At 41.0% G+C, this 19,091-nt stretch overlaps 1 protein-coding gene across 1 annotated transcript in view; it reads right to left on the bottom strand.

Moving 5' to 3' along the window:
- Nucleotides 1–2,460: 2,460 nt before the first annotated feature.
- The window catches only part of LOC133653248 (nucleolar protein 4-like), a 246,705-nt gene continuing 230,074 nt past the window's right edge, over nt 2,461–19,091 (bottom strand). Inside the window, exons 14-19 of the mRNA XM_062052328.1 lie at nt 15,483–15,892; nt 10,890–11,093; nt 10,640–10,828; nt 7,102–7,215; nt 6,700–6,949; nt 2,461–4,627 (exon numbers count right to left, since the gene is read on the bottom strand). Coding sequence (XP_061908312.1) covers nt 4,383–4,627; nt 6,700–6,949; nt 7,102–7,215; nt 10,640–10,828; nt 10,890–11,093; nt 15,483–15,892 — 1,412 coding nt within the window. The 3' untranslated portion in view covers nt 2,461–4,382. The remainder of the gene's footprint in view (nt 4,628–6,699; nt 6,950–7,101; nt 7,216–10,639; nt 10,829–10,889; nt 11,094–15,482; nt 15,893–19,091) is intronic.

The following is a 19,091-nucleotide window of genomic DNA, read 5'->3' as shown; positions in this document are numbered from 1 at the left end:
AAAGGAACCAAAGAAGTCCCAGGTCCAAGTCAACCAGCGACGGTTCTGCACTCACAGTCTCGGCCTCTTGGACCGCAGGCAAAAAGTCACGGGGGACTCAAACCTACTTCAAGATCCCGGAGTGGGAAGGTTCCCACGTGCCAGATCTTTGGGAAAAGAAACCAAAGAAGTCCCAGGTCCAAGTGGACCCGTGTCCCGTCAACCAGCGACTGAGACCGGGGTCAGACCGGACCCAAAACCCAAACAAGACCATCTCAACGACAGCGGCGTGAAAACTGACTGAAACATCAAAGGATTTGCCAGACATCATAGCCCCGCCCCCTAAATGACACTTTTTTTTGCATATTCTTCCAACAAAAACTCTCTTCTCAGTTCTAATCTGGAACTTTTCCACAAATCCCCCCCCCCCCCCCCCCCCCCCCCCAAAGAAACGTGTTGTGGTTTAGCGCTGACGGAAGGTTTAGGCCAGTGGTCCCCAACCACCAGTCCAGGGACCGGTACCGGTCCGTGACGCATTTGCTACCGGGCCGGAGAGAGAGATTAAATAATTTATAAAGGACTTGCATTTTCTCCAACTTAACTATGGCCAGTCCCACCAGACCAGGGGTGTCAAACTGGTTTTCATTGAGGGCCACACCGCAGCCATGGCTGCCAGTAGAGGGCCGCTTGTAGCAGTAAATAATTAACAAATTTGCCTGTGAATTAAAATATTTTTAAACATTTTTTACGTAAAGAGTAAAAAAAATCTGATCCGATTTTACAACTGTTTTTTTTTACAGAAAAAAACTCTCAGCTTAGTTGCCAGTAAAATATTGTACTGAAAAATATATGGTGGTTTTTTTATTATTATTATTTTTACAACATAAATAAATAGAAATACAGTACCGCTGTTTAATTTTATTCTGGCAACTCAGATGGCAGTTTTGTACCATAATAAAATGAGCTACCATAAAATCATTAATGGTGGATTTTACAGTAAACAAATTTAAAAAAACTGACAGTCGACAGAATTTTACTGTAAAAAAAACAAACATTGGTCGTTTTTTTCCCCCAACTGACAGTAGTAATATTACGGAGTCCCTAAAGAGACATGGGGGAAAAAACATTTTTTATAATTGTAATTTTTAATTTATTTATTTAGACATGTGTCTCGTGCGCACCAGAAACTTTTTTATAAAGTTATAACAAAAAAATTTTTTTATTTTACTATATTGTTTTTTTAGACATGTATCTCGTGCGGACGAGAAACTATCTTGTGCGCACGAGAAAGTCTAAAAACCTTTAGACTAAAGTCTAAAATTTTAATTTTTTTAGACATGTATCTCGTGTCTAAAAGTCTAAAAACCTTTCTAAAAAAAACAATTTTTTATTTTTTTTAGATACATGTATCTCGTGCGCACGAGATACATGTCTAAAAAAAAAAAAAATTATTATTATTTTTTTTTATAACTTTATAAAAAGTTTCTCGTGTGCACGAGAAAGTCTAAAAACCTTTAGACTAAAGTCTAAAATTGTAATTTTTTTAGACATGTATCTCGTGTCTAAAAGTCTAAAAACCTTTCTAGAAAAAACAATTTAGATAGTTTCTCGTGCGCATAAGAAACATTTTATAAAGTTATAAAAAAAATAATAATAATAATTTTTTTTTTTTTTTTAGACATGTATCTCGTGCGCACGAGAAACTATCTCGTGCGCACGAGATACATGTCTAAAAAAAAAAAAAAATGTATTATTATTATTTTTTTTTAATAACTTTATAAAATGTTTCTCGTGCGCACGACAAAGTTTCTCGTGTGCACAAGATAGTTTCTCGTGCGGACGAGAAACTATCTTGTGCGCACGAGAAAGTCTAAAAACCTTTAGACTAAAGAGAAACTTTTTATAAAGTAAAAAAAAAAAAAAAAAAAAAATATTTTTTATTTTTTTTAGACATGTATCTCGTGTCTAAAAGTCTAAAAACCTTTCTAGAAAAAATTATTTTTAATTTTTTTTTAGACATGTATCTCGTGCACACGAGAGTCTAAAAACCTTTAGACTAAAGTTGTAATTTTTTTAGACATGTATCTCGTGTCTAAAAGTCTAAAAACCTTTCTAAAAAAAACAATTTTTTAATTTTTTTTTTTAGACATGTATCTCGTGCGCACGAGATACATGTCTAAAAAAAAAATTATTATTATTTTTTATAACTTTATAAAAAGTTTCTCGTGCGGACGAGAAACTATCTTGTGCGCACGAGAAAGTCTAAAAACCTTTAGACTAAAGTCTAAAATTGTAATTTTTTTAGACATGTATCTCGTGTCTAAAAGTCTAAAAACCTTTCTAGAAAAAACAATTTTTCATTTTTTTTTAGACATGTATCTCGTGTCTAAAAGTCTAAAAACCTTTCTAGAAAAAACAATTTTTCATTTTTTTTTAGACATGTATCTCGTGTGCACGAGAAACTATCTCGTGCGCATGCTGTAAAACAAAAAACTAAATTTCACAGTAAAATCTATTTGTAATTTTTATAGTGTGCAATTTGATGGATAACTAGCTTCCAAACCATAAATTAAGCAGATTTTTAAGTATTTATTTGGATTTTGACCAATAAAGTTATATAATATAATATTTGTTGCAATATTGGACACTATTTTTTCCCCTGTCAAAATAGAAAAAACCCCCTAAGAAAATAAGAAAGTAGAGAAAGAAAATATAAGGTATTGTATTGAAATTGTATTGTAGGGCATGTAAAATGAGGTGGAGGGCCAGATCTGACCCGCGGGCCTTGAGGTTTGACACACCAATGAGCTTGTTTATAGATGTGCAATAACACTCCTCATGGGAAGTTGTTGTAACTTTGTGACAGGATACGATGCACATTAATGATGATATCAGACAGAAAAGTGACAGATTGTAGCCAAAGGCTGATTTCCATCTGCAAAGAAACACTAATTGCATTTGTCATGCATTTATTCTTGCTGTGTTTATCTGGCACCAGTCAAAGTAAGAATAAAGCCTACATTAAACTGGTCTCTGGTGAAAGAAAAGGTTGGGGACCACTAATCTAGGCCATGATCAGCTGCACTGCACACAGCTCAGCACTGCCCCCGCAGGCCAGGAGGAAATATCACCTTCTGTAATTAGAGTCCCTCCCTAGCAATTAGCTCCTCCTTCATTTGGCTTTTTTTTTATTAGTCACACCTTGTTTTTTTTCCAATAACAAAAAAAAAAAAAAGACAGCCATTTTTGTAACTAAAAGGTCACACGCCAAAGTAAAAAAGCTAACCTTCGTAATCGAAAGCAAAACGAAGTTTTACAGCTTTTAGGCAAAACTTGATTGGGCCGAAGAGGGCGTGGCTTATGAAGGCAAAACGGAGGGTGCTCATTGGCCACGCAGACGGAATAAAAAAAGTCAACTTAGGTGAATTTTGGTTAAGGTGGAGGTCAGAGGTCAGAGGTCAGTCTATGGCCGAAGGTTGTTAGCAGCACTACTTCCTCTTCCTTTAGCTTTAGGTCCATGAAGAAGAAGAAGGAGGTCCGAGAAGAGGGGAAAAGGAGGCGGGGCTTTGAACAGTTGGAGGTCGTCAACACGCTAATTAGCATATACGCCCGCACACGCACGTCTTCCTCGTCATCTATTTACAGTCCGCAGGAACAGGAAGTGGGTGATTGAGGTATTTCCTGGTCTGGTCACGATGGCGGTCCGGGATGCATATTAAGTAGGCGGGAAGGGGGCGGGGCAAAGTGCTATCGGGCACAGAGAGCTTCTATTTATAGATTTATGTACACGCAAACGCCACGTCCAATCATCTGGCGGCACGTTGGTTGGGTGAGCTGATTGTGAGCAGCAGAGGAGGAGCCCTCAGGGTCCTAGTGCCTGCCCCTAGGGCCTTAGTGTCCGTCCTTAGGGTCCCAAAGCCCGCCCTCAGGGTCCTAGTGCCTGCCTCTAGGGCCTTAGTGTCCGTCCTTAGGGTCCCAAAGCCCGCCCTCAGGGTCCTAGTGCCCTCAGGGTCCTAGTGCCTGCCCCTAGGGCCTTAGTGTCCATCCTTGGAGTCCCAAAGCCCGCCCTCAGGGTCCTAGTGCCCGCCCCTAGGTCCTTAGTGTCCATCCTTGGAGTCCCAAAGCCCGCCCTCAGGGTCCTAGTGCCTGATATTAGATTCTTAGTGTCCGTCCTTGGGTTCCCAAAGCCCGCCCTCAGGGTCCTAGTGCCCGCCAGCCTTCGCAAAGCGTGTAGGAATGGCGGTGTCTCGTATTGATGGAAAGTTTCACGCCAACAAAAAAGACACAAAGCCATCAAAGTGTGCGTGTGTGTGTGTGTGTGTGTGTGTGTGTGCGTGTGTGTGTGTGTGTGTGTGTGTGTGTGTGTGTGTGTGTGTGTGTGTGTGTGTGTGTGTGTGAGATCTTCAGTTCTGCTGCAGGATGAGGTTCTCCAGCTCGTCGGCCGAGCGCAGCAGGAAGGCGGCAGACTCCCGGTAGCCGGCGATCAGCTGACGCACGGCCGAGATCTCCGGTTGGCTGAGCTGGGCTGAGGCCCCGCCCCCTCCTCCTCCTCCGCCGCCACCACCACCACGCCCGCCCAGGCAGTGGTTGGTTGAGGAGGCGGAGCTAGTGATGCTGGCTGAGGACTTCATGCTGAGGTCTGTGGGTCCTGGTGAGGATGATGAGGATGATGATGAGGATGAAGATGATAGTTCAGATAATGATCACGATGATGGCGATGAGGATGATAAAGAAGATGAGGATGATGAAGATGATGAGGATGATGAGGATAAAGGAGGATGAGGATGATAGTTCAGATAACGATCATGATGATGGCAATGAGGATGATAAAGAAGATGAGGATGATGAAGATGATGATAACGGCGATATTGCCGAGGATGATGATAAGGAAGGTGATGATGAGGATGATGATGATCAAGTGGAGGATGGTGATGATGATGATGAAGATGATAATGGTGGTGATGATAATGAGGATGTTGATGAAGGTGATGAGGAGGATGATGGTGGTGAGGATGATGATGTTGATGAAGGTGATGATGATGATGATGGTGGTGAGGATGATGATGTTGATGAAGGTGATGATGATGATGATGATGATGAGGATGTTGATGATGATGATGATAATGTGATGATAATGAGAATGATGGTGATGATGACAAGCATGATGAGGAAGATAGTGAAGAGGAGGATGATGGTGATGATGAGGATGAAGGTGAGGATGATGATGATGAAAGACGATAGTGATGATGAGGATGATGATGAAGATGAGAATGATGATGATAGTTCAGATAACGATCAGGATGATGGGGATGAGGATGATAAAGAAGATGAGGATGATGATGAAGATGATGGTGATGATGATGAAGATAATGATAACGGCGATATTGCCGAGGAGGATGAGAAGGAAGGTGATGATGAGGATGATGATGATCAAGTGGAGGATGGTGAGGATGATGAAGATAATGATAATGGCGATATTGCCGAGGAGGATGAGAAGGAAGGTGATGATGAGGATGATGATGATCAAGTGGAGGATGGTGATGATGATGAAGATGATGATAATGGTGGTGATGATAATGAGGATGATGATGAAGGTGATGAGGAGGATGATGGTGGTGAGGATGATGATGTTGATGAAGGTGATGATGATGATGATGATGATGAGGATGTTGATGATAATGTGATGATAATGAGAATGATGGTGATGATGACAAGCATGATGAGGAAGATGAAGGATGACAGTGAAGAGGAGGATGATGGTGATGACGAGGATGATGATGAAGATGAGAATGATGATGATAGTTCAGATAACGATCATGATGATGGGGATGAGGATGATAAAGAAGATGAGGATGACGATGAAGATGATGGTGAGGATGATGAAGATAATGACAATGGCGATATTGCCGAGGAGGATGAGAAGGAAGGTGATGATGAGGATGATGATGATCAAGTGGAGGATGGTGATGATGGTGAGAATGATGATTATGGTGGTGATGATAATGAGGATGATGATGATGAGGATGATGATAAAGATGAGAATGATGATGATAGTTCAGATAACGATCAGGATGATGGGGATGAGGATGATAAAGAAGATGATAAAGAAGATGAGGATGATGATGAAGATGATGATAATGGCGATATTGCCGAGGAGGATGATAAGGAAGGTGATGATGAGGATGATGATGATCAAGTTGAGGATGGTGATGATGATGAAGATGATGATTATGGTGGTGATGATAATGAGGATGATGATAATGATAAGGTGATGATGAGGAGGATGATGATGATGATAATGAGAATGATGGTGATGATGACAAGCATGATGAGGAAGATGAAGGAAGATAGTGAATATGAGGATAATGGTGATGATGAGGATGATGGTGATGATGAGGAGGATGAAAGATGATAGTGATGATGAGGATAATGATGAGGATGATGGTGATGATGAGGAGGATGAAAGATGATAGTGATGATGAGGATAATGATGAGGATGATGATAAGGAAGATGATGATGAGGAAGATGAAGGATGATGATGGTGATTATTATGATGATAATGATAATAATGATGATGATGAGGAAGATGAATGAGGATGATGATGAAGGCAGGGAAAGAAGAAGACAATCATCAGTTGAAATGAGAAGATGAGGTTCACTCATGATTTGAAGAAGGTCTCACAAACAATAATTCCAGGAAATAACTCAACAGGTCTCACCGTTGCTCTGAGCAGCGGCGCCGGTCGTCACGGAGACGGGGTGTTGCATGGCGGCGCTCAGGCCCAGGTAACCACGGTAACCGTAGCTGAGGCCGGCTCCATTGATGTAGAGCTGAGGCTCCTGGTTGGAGAAGGCGGAGGCGGCCAGAGAGTAGGCGGAGTGCGCTAACGACACCGGCTCCCTCAGAGCGCCGCCACCACCACCGCCGCCACCACCACCACTGCCTTTGTCCACAGAAATCTGCTCGTCCTGGAAGCGCACATAAGAATACATGTCAGCTTATTTGTAACCAAGAATAAGACTATCATAGCTAAGTAGATGCTGGTCAAAAGAAGTCAGGAGGTCGCCTACAGCCACAGCACCTACAGGACACCTATGTCTACGAATCAATGGAGTCGTACGTGATAAGACTCCAGGCGCATCCTTTTGGCGGCGTTGCGTGACTCGCTCTCGCAGGCAGCAGCCAGGATGTTCTCCGCCATGGCTGAGGTCAGGTGAGGTGGAGTGGGCCGGGTCTGCAGAGAAACAGGACCAGGAACAGGAACAACTTGTCATGTTTACTTCATGTAGTAACTCCAACCACCACTGGAGGGCGGCAGAGACATGTAGACTATCATATATATTTCCTGTAGTAACTCCAACCACCACTGGAGGGCGGCAGAGACATGTAGACTATCATATATATTTCACGTAGTAACTCCAACCACCACTGGAGGGCGGCAGAGACATGTAGACTATCATATATATTTCACGTAGTAACTCCAACCACCACTGGAGGGCGGCAGAGACATGTAGACTATCATATATATTTCATGTAGCAACTCCAACCACCACTGGAGGGCGGCAGAGACATGTAGACTATCATATATATTTCATGTAGCAACTCCAACCACCACTGGAGGGCGGCAGAGACATGTAGACTATCATATATATTTCATGTAGTAACTCCAACCACCACTAGGGGGCGACAGAGACATGTAGACTATCATATATATTTCATGTAGCAACTCCAACCACCACTGGAGGGCGGCAGAGACATGTAGACTATCATATGTATTTCATGTAGTAACTCCAACCACCACTGGAGGGCGGCAGAGACATGTAGACTATCATATATATTTCATGTAGTAACTCCAACCACCACTGGAGGGCGGCAGAGACATGTAGACTATCATATATATTTCATGTAGTAACTCCAACCACCACTGGAGGGCGGCAGAGACATGTAGACTATCGTATATATTTCAAGTAGCAACTCCAACCACCACTGGAGGGCGGCAGAGACATGTAGACTATCATATATATTTCAAGTAGCAACTCCAACCACCACTGGAGGGCGGAAGAGACATGTAGACTATCATATATATTTCACGTAGTAACTCCAACCACCACTGGAGGGCGGCAGAGACATGTAGACTATCATATATATTTCACGTAGTAACTCCAACCACCACTGGAGGGCGGCAGAGACATGTAGACTATCATATATATTTCACGTCGTAACTCCAACCACCACTGGAGGGCGGCAGAGACATGTAGACTATCATATATATTTCACGTAGCAACTCCAACCACCACTGGAGGGCGGCAGAGACATGTAGACTATCATATATATTTCACGTAGTAACTCCAACCACCACTGGAGGGCGGCAGAGACATGTAGACTATCATATATATTTCACGTAGTAACTCCAACCACCACTGGAGGGCGGCAGAGACATGTAGACTATCATATATATTTCATATAGTAACTCCAACCACCACTGGAGGGCGGCAGAGACATGTAGACTATCATATATATTTCATGTAGTAACTCCAACCACCACTGGAGGGCGGCAGAGACATGTAGACTATCATATATATTTCATGTAGTAACTCCAACCACCACTGGAGGGCGGCAGAGACATGTAGACTATCATATATATTTCACGTCGTAACTCCAACCACCACTGGAGGGCGGCAGAGACATGTAGACTATCATATATATTTCACGTAGCAACTCCAACCACCACTGGAGGGCGGCAGAGACATGTAGACTATCATATATATTTCACGTAGTAACTCCAACCACCACTGGAGGGCGGCAGAGACATGTAGACTATCATATATATTTCACGTAGTAACTCCAACCACCACTGGAGGGCGGCAGAGACATGTAGACTATCATATATATTTCATATAGTAACTCCAACCACCACTGGAGGGCGGCAGAGACATGTAGACTATCATATATATTTCACGTAGTAACTCCAACCACCACTGGAGGGCGGCAGAGACATGTAGACTATCATATATATTTCACGTAGTAACTCCAACCACCACTGGAGGGCGGCAGAGACATGTAGACTATCATATATATTTCACGTAGTAACTCCAACCACCACTGGAGGGCGGCAGAGACATGTAGACTATCATATATATTTCACGTCGTAACTCCAACCACCACTGGAGGGCGGCAGAGACATGTAGACTATCATATATATTTCACGTAGCAACTCCAACCACCACTGGAGGGCGGCAGAGACATGTAGACTATCATATATATTTCACGTAGTAACTCCAACCACCACTGGAGGGCGGCAGAGACATGTAGACTATCATATATATTTCACGTAGTAACTCCAACCACCACTGGAGGGCGGCAGAGACATGTAGACTATCATATATATTTCATATAGTAACTCCAACCACCACTGGAGGGCGGCAGAGACATGTAGACTATCATATATATTTCATGTAGTAACTCCAACCACCACTGGAGGGCGGCAGAGACATGTAGACTATCTTATATATATTTCATGTAGTAACTCCAACCACCACTGGAGGGCGGCAGAGACATGTAGACTATCATATATATTTCACGTAGTAACTCCAACCACCACTGGAGGGCGGCAGAGACATGTCGACTATCATATATATTTCACGTAGTAACTCCAACCACCACTGGAGGGCGGCAGAGACATGTAGACTATCATATATATTTCACGTAGTAACTCCAACCACCACTGGAGGGCGGCAGAGACATGTAGACTATCATATATATTTCATGTAGTAACTCCAACCACCACTGGAGGGCGGCAGAGACATGGAGACTATCATATATATTTCACGTAGTAACTCCAACCACCACTGGAGGGCGGCAGAGACATGGAGACTATCATATATATTTCACGTAGTAACTCCAACCACCACTGGAGGGCGGCAGAGACATGTAGACTATCATATATATTTCACGTAGTAACTCCAACCACCACTGGAGGGCGGCAGAGACATGGAGACTATCATATATATTTCACGTAGTAACTCCAACCACCACTGGAGGGCGGCAGAGACATGTAGACTATCATATATATTTCAAGTAGCAACTCCAACCACCACTGGAGGGCGACAGAGACATGTAGACTATCATATATATTTCACGTAGTAACTCCAACCACCACTGGAGGGCGGCAGAGACATGTAGACTATCATATATATTTCACGTAGTAACTCCAACCACCACTGGAGGGCGGCAGAGACATGTAGACTATCATATATATTTCATGTAGCAACTCCAACCACCACTGGAGGGCGGCAGAGACATGTAGACTATCATATATATTTCATGTAGTAACTCCAACCACCACTGGAGGGCGGCAGAGACATGTAGACTATCATATATATTTCATGTAGTAACTCCAACCACCACTGGAGGGCGGCAGAGAGCTGTAGACGACCATGTGTGTGTCAGGAGAGGTCTAAAAAAGGTAAAAGTTCAAGTAGCAATGATTGTCTCACACACACACACACACACACACACACACACACACACACACACACACACACACACACACACACACACACACACACACACACACACACACACACACACACACACACACACACACACACACACACACACACACACACACACACACACACACACACTAGTATATATACCTCCATGCCGTTCTTCTTCATGCGGCGGCAGGATTTGAGGTAGGTGCGGATGCGCTTGCGAGCTCGCTCCTGGAACTCTGGGAACTGTCTGCTGCAGGACTCGATGATGGCCTGGATCTTCTCCTTGGGCTGCTTGGAGATGGGCACCATGCGGTCCAAGTTCTCGTCCACAAACAGACGCACAAACATCTGCCAGGAGACAGGCGTCAATACGAGCCCCGCCTCCCGCGCGGATGCCACGCCCACTCACATTGAAGGCCTTCAGCCTCTCGGGGTCGACGCCCTCCGTGTCGTTGATCTTGTCGCTGTCGTCGTGCTCGTCGTGCTCGTCGTCGTCGTCGTCGGGGGCAACCTGCTGGTGGTGCTGGTGGTGGTGGCGGCCCGTGCTCAGGTCCTCCGCGCTCACGTCCATCTTCACGCTGTCATAGCTGCCCCCAGAACTGTACACCGGAGACTACACACACACACACACACACACACACAAAGAGGAACTTGTTGACTTGATGAATGTGTGAGCACTCTGTGTGTGTGTTGCTCCATTATTTCACACACAAAGAGTGTGGCATCTTGTCACACACACGTACACACACACACACACACAACTTCCCTTCAATCAAACTTTCATTAGGGGATTATAGTTTTTTTCAGCATTTCAGCGTTTGCGTGAGTATTGATCACACTGGAGTACAACTACAAACCCCGTTTCCATATGAGTTGGGAAATGGTGTTAGATGTAAATATAAACAGAATACAATGATTTGCAAATCCTTTTCAAGCCATATTCAGTTGAATATGCTACAAAGACAACATATTTCATGTTCAAACTCATAAACATTTTTTTTTTTTTGCAAATAATCATTAACTTTATAATTTGATGGCAGCAACACGTGACAAAGAAGTTGGGAAAGGTGGCAATAAATACTGATAAAGTTGAGGAATGCTCATCAAACACTTATTTGGAACATCCCACAGGTGTGCAGGCTAATTGGGAACAGGTGGGTGCCATGATTGGCTATAAAAGTAGATTCCATGAAATGCTCAGTCGTTCACAAACAAGGACGGGGCGAGGGTCACCACTTTGTCAACAAATGCCTGAGCAAATTGTTGAACAGTTTAAGAACAACCTTTCTCAAGCAGCTATTGCAAGGAATTTAGGGATTTCACCATCTACGCTCCGTAATATCATCAAAGGGTTCAGAGAATCTGGAGAAATCACTGCACGTGGTAAGCAGCTAAGCCCATGACCTTCCATCCCTCAGGCCAGACCTGGGCATTCTGCGGCCCTAACGGTGCTGCTTTTGTTTTGAAAAGCGTTATTTGTATTACCTCCGTGTGGACGTATGCTCGTGCGCGCAGCGGCAATCACAAATACAAAATAAATTTTAAAAAACATCTTTGTCGTGCGTGCAATACAACTGTGCTGCTTTTATTTTGAAAAGTGTTATATGTGCGTGTGTCCTGTGAGGGAAGGCGCGCAGCGACATGCCCGGTTATCCCCGAGATGCTAAAAAGAGAAAAGTTGATGACGAATGGCGTGTTTTAAAAAAGACATGGACTGCCAAGTAAAGGTGTGCTTAATTTGTGGTACACACGCTGCTGTGTTTAAAGCAGGGGTCGGCAACCCAAAATGTTGAAAGAGCCATATTGGACCAAAAATACAAAAACAAATCTGTCTGGAGCCGCAAAAATTTAAAAGCCATATTACATACAGATAGTGTGTCATGAGATATACATTGAATTAAGATGACTTAAAGGAAACTAAATGAGCTCAAATATAGCTACAAACGAGGCATAATGCTGCAATATGTACATATAGCTAGCCTAAATAGCATGTTAGCATCGATTAGCTTGCAGTCATGCACTGACCAAATATGTCTGACTAGCACTCCACACAAGTCAATAACATCAACAAAACTCACCTTTGTGCCTTCACGCACGACGTTAAAAGTTTGGTGGACAGAGTGAGACGGAAAAAGAAGTGGCGTAAAACACGTCCTAGCAAGTCGGAGAAAGTTATACTTGTAAGCAAACTACGGTGAGTTCAAGGACCGCCAAAATTAGTAGGACAAAACGGTGCTCGCCAAATACTCGAATCAGTGAAGCATGTTTAATATAAACAGTGTGCTTTATAACAATTAGGGAGGTTTGCGTCATGTTTGTCCTCCTACGGAAACCATATTAAAACAAAAACGTTTTTTTTTTCCTCATCTTTTTCCATTTTTCATACATTTTTAAAAAAGCTCCTGAGAGCCACTAGGGCGGCGCTAAAGAGCCGCATGCGGCTCTAGAGCCGCGGGTTGCCGACCCCTGGTTTAAAGAATATAGTGTAACCACCTGCTGAAGTAGATGTTGTCTTCTTGAGTTGCGTAAATGAGGAGTGAGGAGACGTGCGTGCGGAAGGAACGAGATATGTTGAGCTGTGTTAGTATAGCTTGCTCAATAAAAGTTTAAAAATGGCGTCAGACTTGGTGTGCACTTCTTCTGGACGCTACAATTGATGTCAGAAGTAAAACTTGTGTGCTACGTCATCGGGAGGTACGTGCCACGTGAGGAGCTCGCTGCAAAGAGAGAGAGAGAGACTGAGAGAAAGAGAGAGAGAGAGGCAGCGTTTACAGGTGCAGCCACGCTGCTTGCCACGGGGGGAATTCCGCCCTCAATGAAGACTCCCAGGTTTGATGGCAAGGCGAACTGGGAGGCATTTCATCCCACTTGTGACATCAATTGTAGCGTCCAGAAGAAGTGCACACCAAGTCTGATGCTCTTTTTAAACTTTTATTGAGCATGCTATACTAACACAGCTCAACTTATCTCGTTCTTTTCAAAAGGAAAACCAATCCTCACTCCTCATTTCCACAACAGCAACGCTTCCTCCTTCTTCGCCGATCGCCTCACAGGGCGTGCTACGTTCACAACAAAGAGGATGCAGGATGAAGTGACAGAAATTGAAATTTTTGTATTGTAATATACATCAGGAAGTGTTGTGTAAGAAAGGGTTCAAAATAAAACCATCAAAAGCCATCTGCTTTTGTATAAGTTAGGTTAAATGAAAATATTATTATCTATCTTACGGTATATCAAAAATAATTTGTGCAAAATTCAATTGAAATATTGTCGGTGCGGCCCTCCAGCAGTGCTCGGGTTGCTCATGCGGCCCCCCCCCGGTAAAAATTAATTGCCCACCCCTGCCTCAGGCTGCACCGCATCAACAAGCCACATCAGTGTGTAAAGGATATCACCACATGGGCTCAGGAACACTTCAGAAACCCACTGTCAGTAACTACAGTCGGTCGCTACATCTGTAAGTGCGAGTTAAAACTCTCCTATGCGAGGCGAAAACCGTTTATCAACAACACCCGGAAACGCCGTCGGCTTCGCTGGGCCCGAGATCATCTGAGATGGACTGATGCAAAGTGGGAAAGTGTTCTGTGGTCTGACGAGTAGGGATGATACCCGAAACCGGTTTTCCCGGTTGTTCGATAAGAAAAGAACCGAGTCCTCGGACTCTAATCCCTTTTTGAGAACCGGTACCCGTTATCGAGACCACTATAGTAAAGAAAAAGAGTTGGTTCTTTATTCGAATCCCTGGGAACGAATCCCGTCCCGACCAGAAATGCTCCGTGTGACATCACAATAAATGACGTCATGTAGCTCAGTCATTAAGCGCAGATAGCGAAAGCAGGAAAACAATGGACCGGGAAAAAGCGCTCCAAGGTGTAATAAAGTTCAAAACAAAAGGTATAATCCAATGAATAACTTTACTGAGAGATTTGAGCAGAGTACAAACTCGTGAAGAACACTTTTACGACCAACCGGAAACATAGCAACCAGGCTAGCAACGCACCTCCTTTACGGCAGCTGTCGCAACGTTCTTAAAGCAACCGCAGCACATACATATATATACAACATATCTCCCTTTTTGAACTTTTGTTTGTCACACTGTATATGTGTTGTCTGTCTAATTATAAATAATGCAGACGAGGCGTGTTGGCTGAGTTCTTTACGTTTACTTTCACGGGTGACGACATGCAACAACACTTTTCGGGGCTACCGCGCATGCTCGTCACTCCCGTTGCATGCTGGGTAGTGTAGTTGTTATATTCTCTAGCTCATAACATCTTTCCCCCTATAAAGAAATAATGTTAACTCAATAAAGTGTATTTCTTTTTTTAGCGTTAACTTTTCATTTTTTTTAGCATTGTAACCACATTTGCAAACAACTTTTCTCTTCATAGAATTTTCTTTCAGTAAAGAAATAAAGTGCAACAATGTCAAAGCATCATAACAAACAGTTATGTCAAATAGCAGCAGAAGTGCACTTTTTGGAGAGCTGTATTATTTCCAGTTTTGTGCCCAAGGGACTGATTTTATTCAACACTATATTATTATTTATACACCTATAGTGATCACAGAGACAGGTTGTTTTTGTGTTACTGTATATATTTGTTTTTCTGAAAAATCCCACTTAATATACTTTGGGTAACAACAGTCAATGTTTATTTATTTTATTTTATTTTTTTAGGTGGGTAACAGTCAATATTTATTTATTTATTAGATTAAATTGTTTTCTTATATAATAAAAGTGAGCTTTTGTTAAACCAAATATTGTGTTTTTTTCCATATACAACAACCTATCTGGACTCCATAAGAGAATCGATAAGGAATCGGTTCGATAAGAGGATTTGATAATAGACTCGAACTCGATCATTTCTTATCAAACATCATCCCTATGAGACACAGAAATATCGGTGACATTTGTGATTTCTGGAGTTTGCATGTTGAAGTCAGGAGGTGCATTGGCAAGGATGACGTCACCGATGACGTCACCGATGACGTCACTACTCACCTTGTTGCCGTAGTCCAGTTGCAGCTCGCTGCCTGTGGAGGCGTGCGTGTGCGGGGTGTGGTTCAGCGGACCGGGCAAGGCGGGATGTGGCGCCGGCGGAGGTTTGGCGGCCAGCGGGTACTTCCTGCGAAGCTCCTCCTGCGCGTTGGGGTGCAGAGCGCCCAGCAGCGCCGCCGCCGCCGCCGACACGGTGACGGGCAGGTGGGAGGCGCTCAGCGGCGTCCTCTGAGGGGGCGGGTCACTCAGGTTGACGGGCTGCTGGTCCTCGGAGGGCGAGGAGGACGACGTGGGCGTGCTGAAGTCCAGCGGGGCGGGGCCACAGTCGCCGTTGACGACCTCAGCTTCTCGGACTACGGCGGCGGCGGACGAGGGAGGGGTGAGGGCGGGCGCGCTCTCGGACGAGGAATCATCTGGAAGCACAAAACATGCCTTTTAAAAATGTTACAAAAGTCATATGAACACCAATCATTATTATTGATCAACAGTTTTATTATAATTATTGATCAACAGTTTAATTGTAATTATTGATCAACAGTTTTATTGTAATTATTGATCAACAGTTTTATTGTAATTATTGATCAACAGTTTTGTCATAATTATTGATCAGCAGTTTAATCATAATTAATGATCAACAGTTTAATCATAATTATTGATCAACAGTTTAATCATAATTATTGATCAACAGTTTTGTCATAATTATTGATCAACAGTTTAATCATAATTATTGATCAACAGTTTAATCATAATTATTGATCAACAGTTTTGTCATAATTATTGATCAACAGTTTAATCATAATTATTGATCAACAGTTTAATCATAATTAATGATCAACAGTTTTATTATAATTATTGATCAACAGTTTTGTCATAATTATTGATCAGCAGTTCAATCATAATTATTGATCAACATTTTAATCATAATTATTGATCAACAGTTTAATCATAATTATTGATCAACAGTTTTGTCATAATTATTGATCAACAGTTTAATCATAATTATTGATCAACAGTTTTGTCATAATTATTGATCAACAGTTTAATCATAATTATTGATCAACAGTTTAATCATAATTAATGAGCAACAGTTTAATCATAATTATTGATCAACAGTTTAATCATAATTATTGATCAACAGTTTTGTCATAATTATTGATCAGCAGTTCAATCATAATTATTGATCAACATTTTAATCATAATTATTGATCAACAGTTTAATCATAATTATTGATCAACAGTTTTGTCATAATTATTGATCAACAGTTTAATCATAATTATTGATCAACAGTTTTGTCATAATTATTGATCAACAGTTTAATCATAATTATTGATCAACAGTTTAATCATAATTAATGAGCAACAGTTTAATCATAATTATTGATCAACAGTTTAATCATAATTATTGATCAACAGTTTTGTCATAATTATTGATCAACAGTTTAATCATAATTAATGAACAACAGTTTAATCATAATTAATGATCAACAGTTTAATCATAATTATTGATCAACAGTTTTATTATACTTATTGATCAACAGTTTAATCATAATTATTGATCAACAGTTTAATCATAATTATTGATCAACAGTTTTGTCATAATTATTGATCAGCAGTTTAATCATAATTATTGATCAACAGTTTAATCATAATTATTGATCAACAGTTTTGTCATAATTATTGATCAACAGTTTAATCATAATTATTGATCAACAGTTTAATCATAATTAATGATCAACAGTTTAATCATAATTATTGATCAACAGTTTAATCATAATTATTGATCAACAGTTTTGTCATAATTATTGATCAACAGTTTAATCATAATTAATGATCAACAGCTTTATCGTAATTATTGATCAACAGTTTTGTCATAATTATTGATCAACAGTTTAATCATAATTATTGATCAACAGCTTTATCATAATTATTGATCAACAGTTTTGTCATAATTATTGATCAACAGTTTAATCATAATTATTGATCAACAGCTTTATCATAATTATTGATCAACAGTTTAATCATAGTTATTGATCAACAGTTTAATTGTAATTATTGATCAACAGTTTTGTCATAATTATTGATCAACAGTTTAATCATAATTAATGATCAACAGTTTAATCATAATTATTGATCAACAGTTTAATCATAATTACTGATCAACAGTTTTATTGTAATTATTGATCAACAGTTGTGTCATAATTATTGATCAACAGTTTAATCACAATTATTGATCAACAGTTTAATCATAATTATTGATCAACAGTTTTGTCATAATTATTGATCAACAGTTTAATCATAATTAATGATCAACAGTTTAATCATAATTATTGATCAACAGTTTAATCATAATTATTGATCAACAGTTTTATTGTAATTATTGATCAACAGTTTTGTCATAATTATTGATAAACAGTTTAATCATAATTAATGATCAACAGCTTTATCATAATTATTGATCAACAGTTTTGTCATAATTATTGATCAACAGTTTAATCATAATTATTAATCAACAGCTTTATCATAATTATTGATCAACAGTTTTATCATAATTATTGATCAGTGTGAGGGGCGTTATGGCGAGGGCAATGTCATACAGGAGCAAGAAAGAGGTTGGGGGCGGGGCCAAGGTTTGGAGGGCGGGGTCATGAGAAGGCAGGATGATGAGGATGAGGAGGAGGAAGATGGATGATGCTATTCTTTATTTCCCACATTCTTCATTGTGATATCAACTCTCAACTTGGACAAGATGAATGCACAAAGTCGACTTAACAAACTGACGAGGGGGCGGGGCCTATTTGTTTTCTCATGCTACCATTAACATTCTCACCCAGCGTTGACTTCCTGGTTGTCACATGTGACGCGACCACGCTGGACTCCTCCTGGTGAGGACAATGACGTGACACCTTGTCACCACACGGTGGCAGCACTGAGCACACACGCGCTCATGTATTGATCCATATCCAATACATCATTGATTACATATTGAGACATTTACATGGCATACTTGGGAGGGCCCCTTGGAGGCTAACAGGAAGGGGCGGAGTTTGGTGACAGGTGTGTTGGGGCGATGACATCACTGTGCATCAATCCTGCACGAGCATCATTATTACAATTACTCAAGTATGGACACAAATACTTATAAAGTTAAGGATAATGTATATAGAATCAACTTTTTATCATTATATTGATATTATAATTAACATTTGTATATTCAAATGCAAATAAATATTGTCTTCATTGTAGTTTAATTTATTACATGTCATAAAATGTGATATATATTTTTATACAACATAATGTATCTTAATATTTTTATTATATTATTATTTCCGATGGGAAAAATTGCACGTTTTTTGTATTTGACATGTGTTATTTTGATTATGTTTATTCATAGAGCTGTCCGATAACATTGGACTGCCGATATATGCTTTAAAATGTAATATCGGAAATTATCGGTATCAAAATGATCGGTATCGGTTCCAAAAAGTAAAATGTCTGACTTTTTAAAAGGCTGCTGTGTACACGGCCGTAGGGAGAAGTACAGAGCGCTAATAAACCTTAAAGGCACTGCCCCAGTCACATAATATCTACGGCTTTTCACACACCCAAGTGAAT

This window comes from Entelurus aequoreus, linkage group LG07, assembly GCF_033978785.1.
Source record: "Entelurus aequoreus isolate RoL-2023_Sb linkage group LG07, RoL_Eaeq_v1.1, whole genome shotgun sequence".
NCBI lineage: Eukaryota > Metazoa > Chordata > Actinopteri > Syngnathiformes > Syngnathidae > Entelurus > Entelurus aequoreus.
The sequence above is the reverse complement of the archived record's forward strand: the minus strand, read 5'-3'. Positions and strand labels throughout refer to the sequence as shown.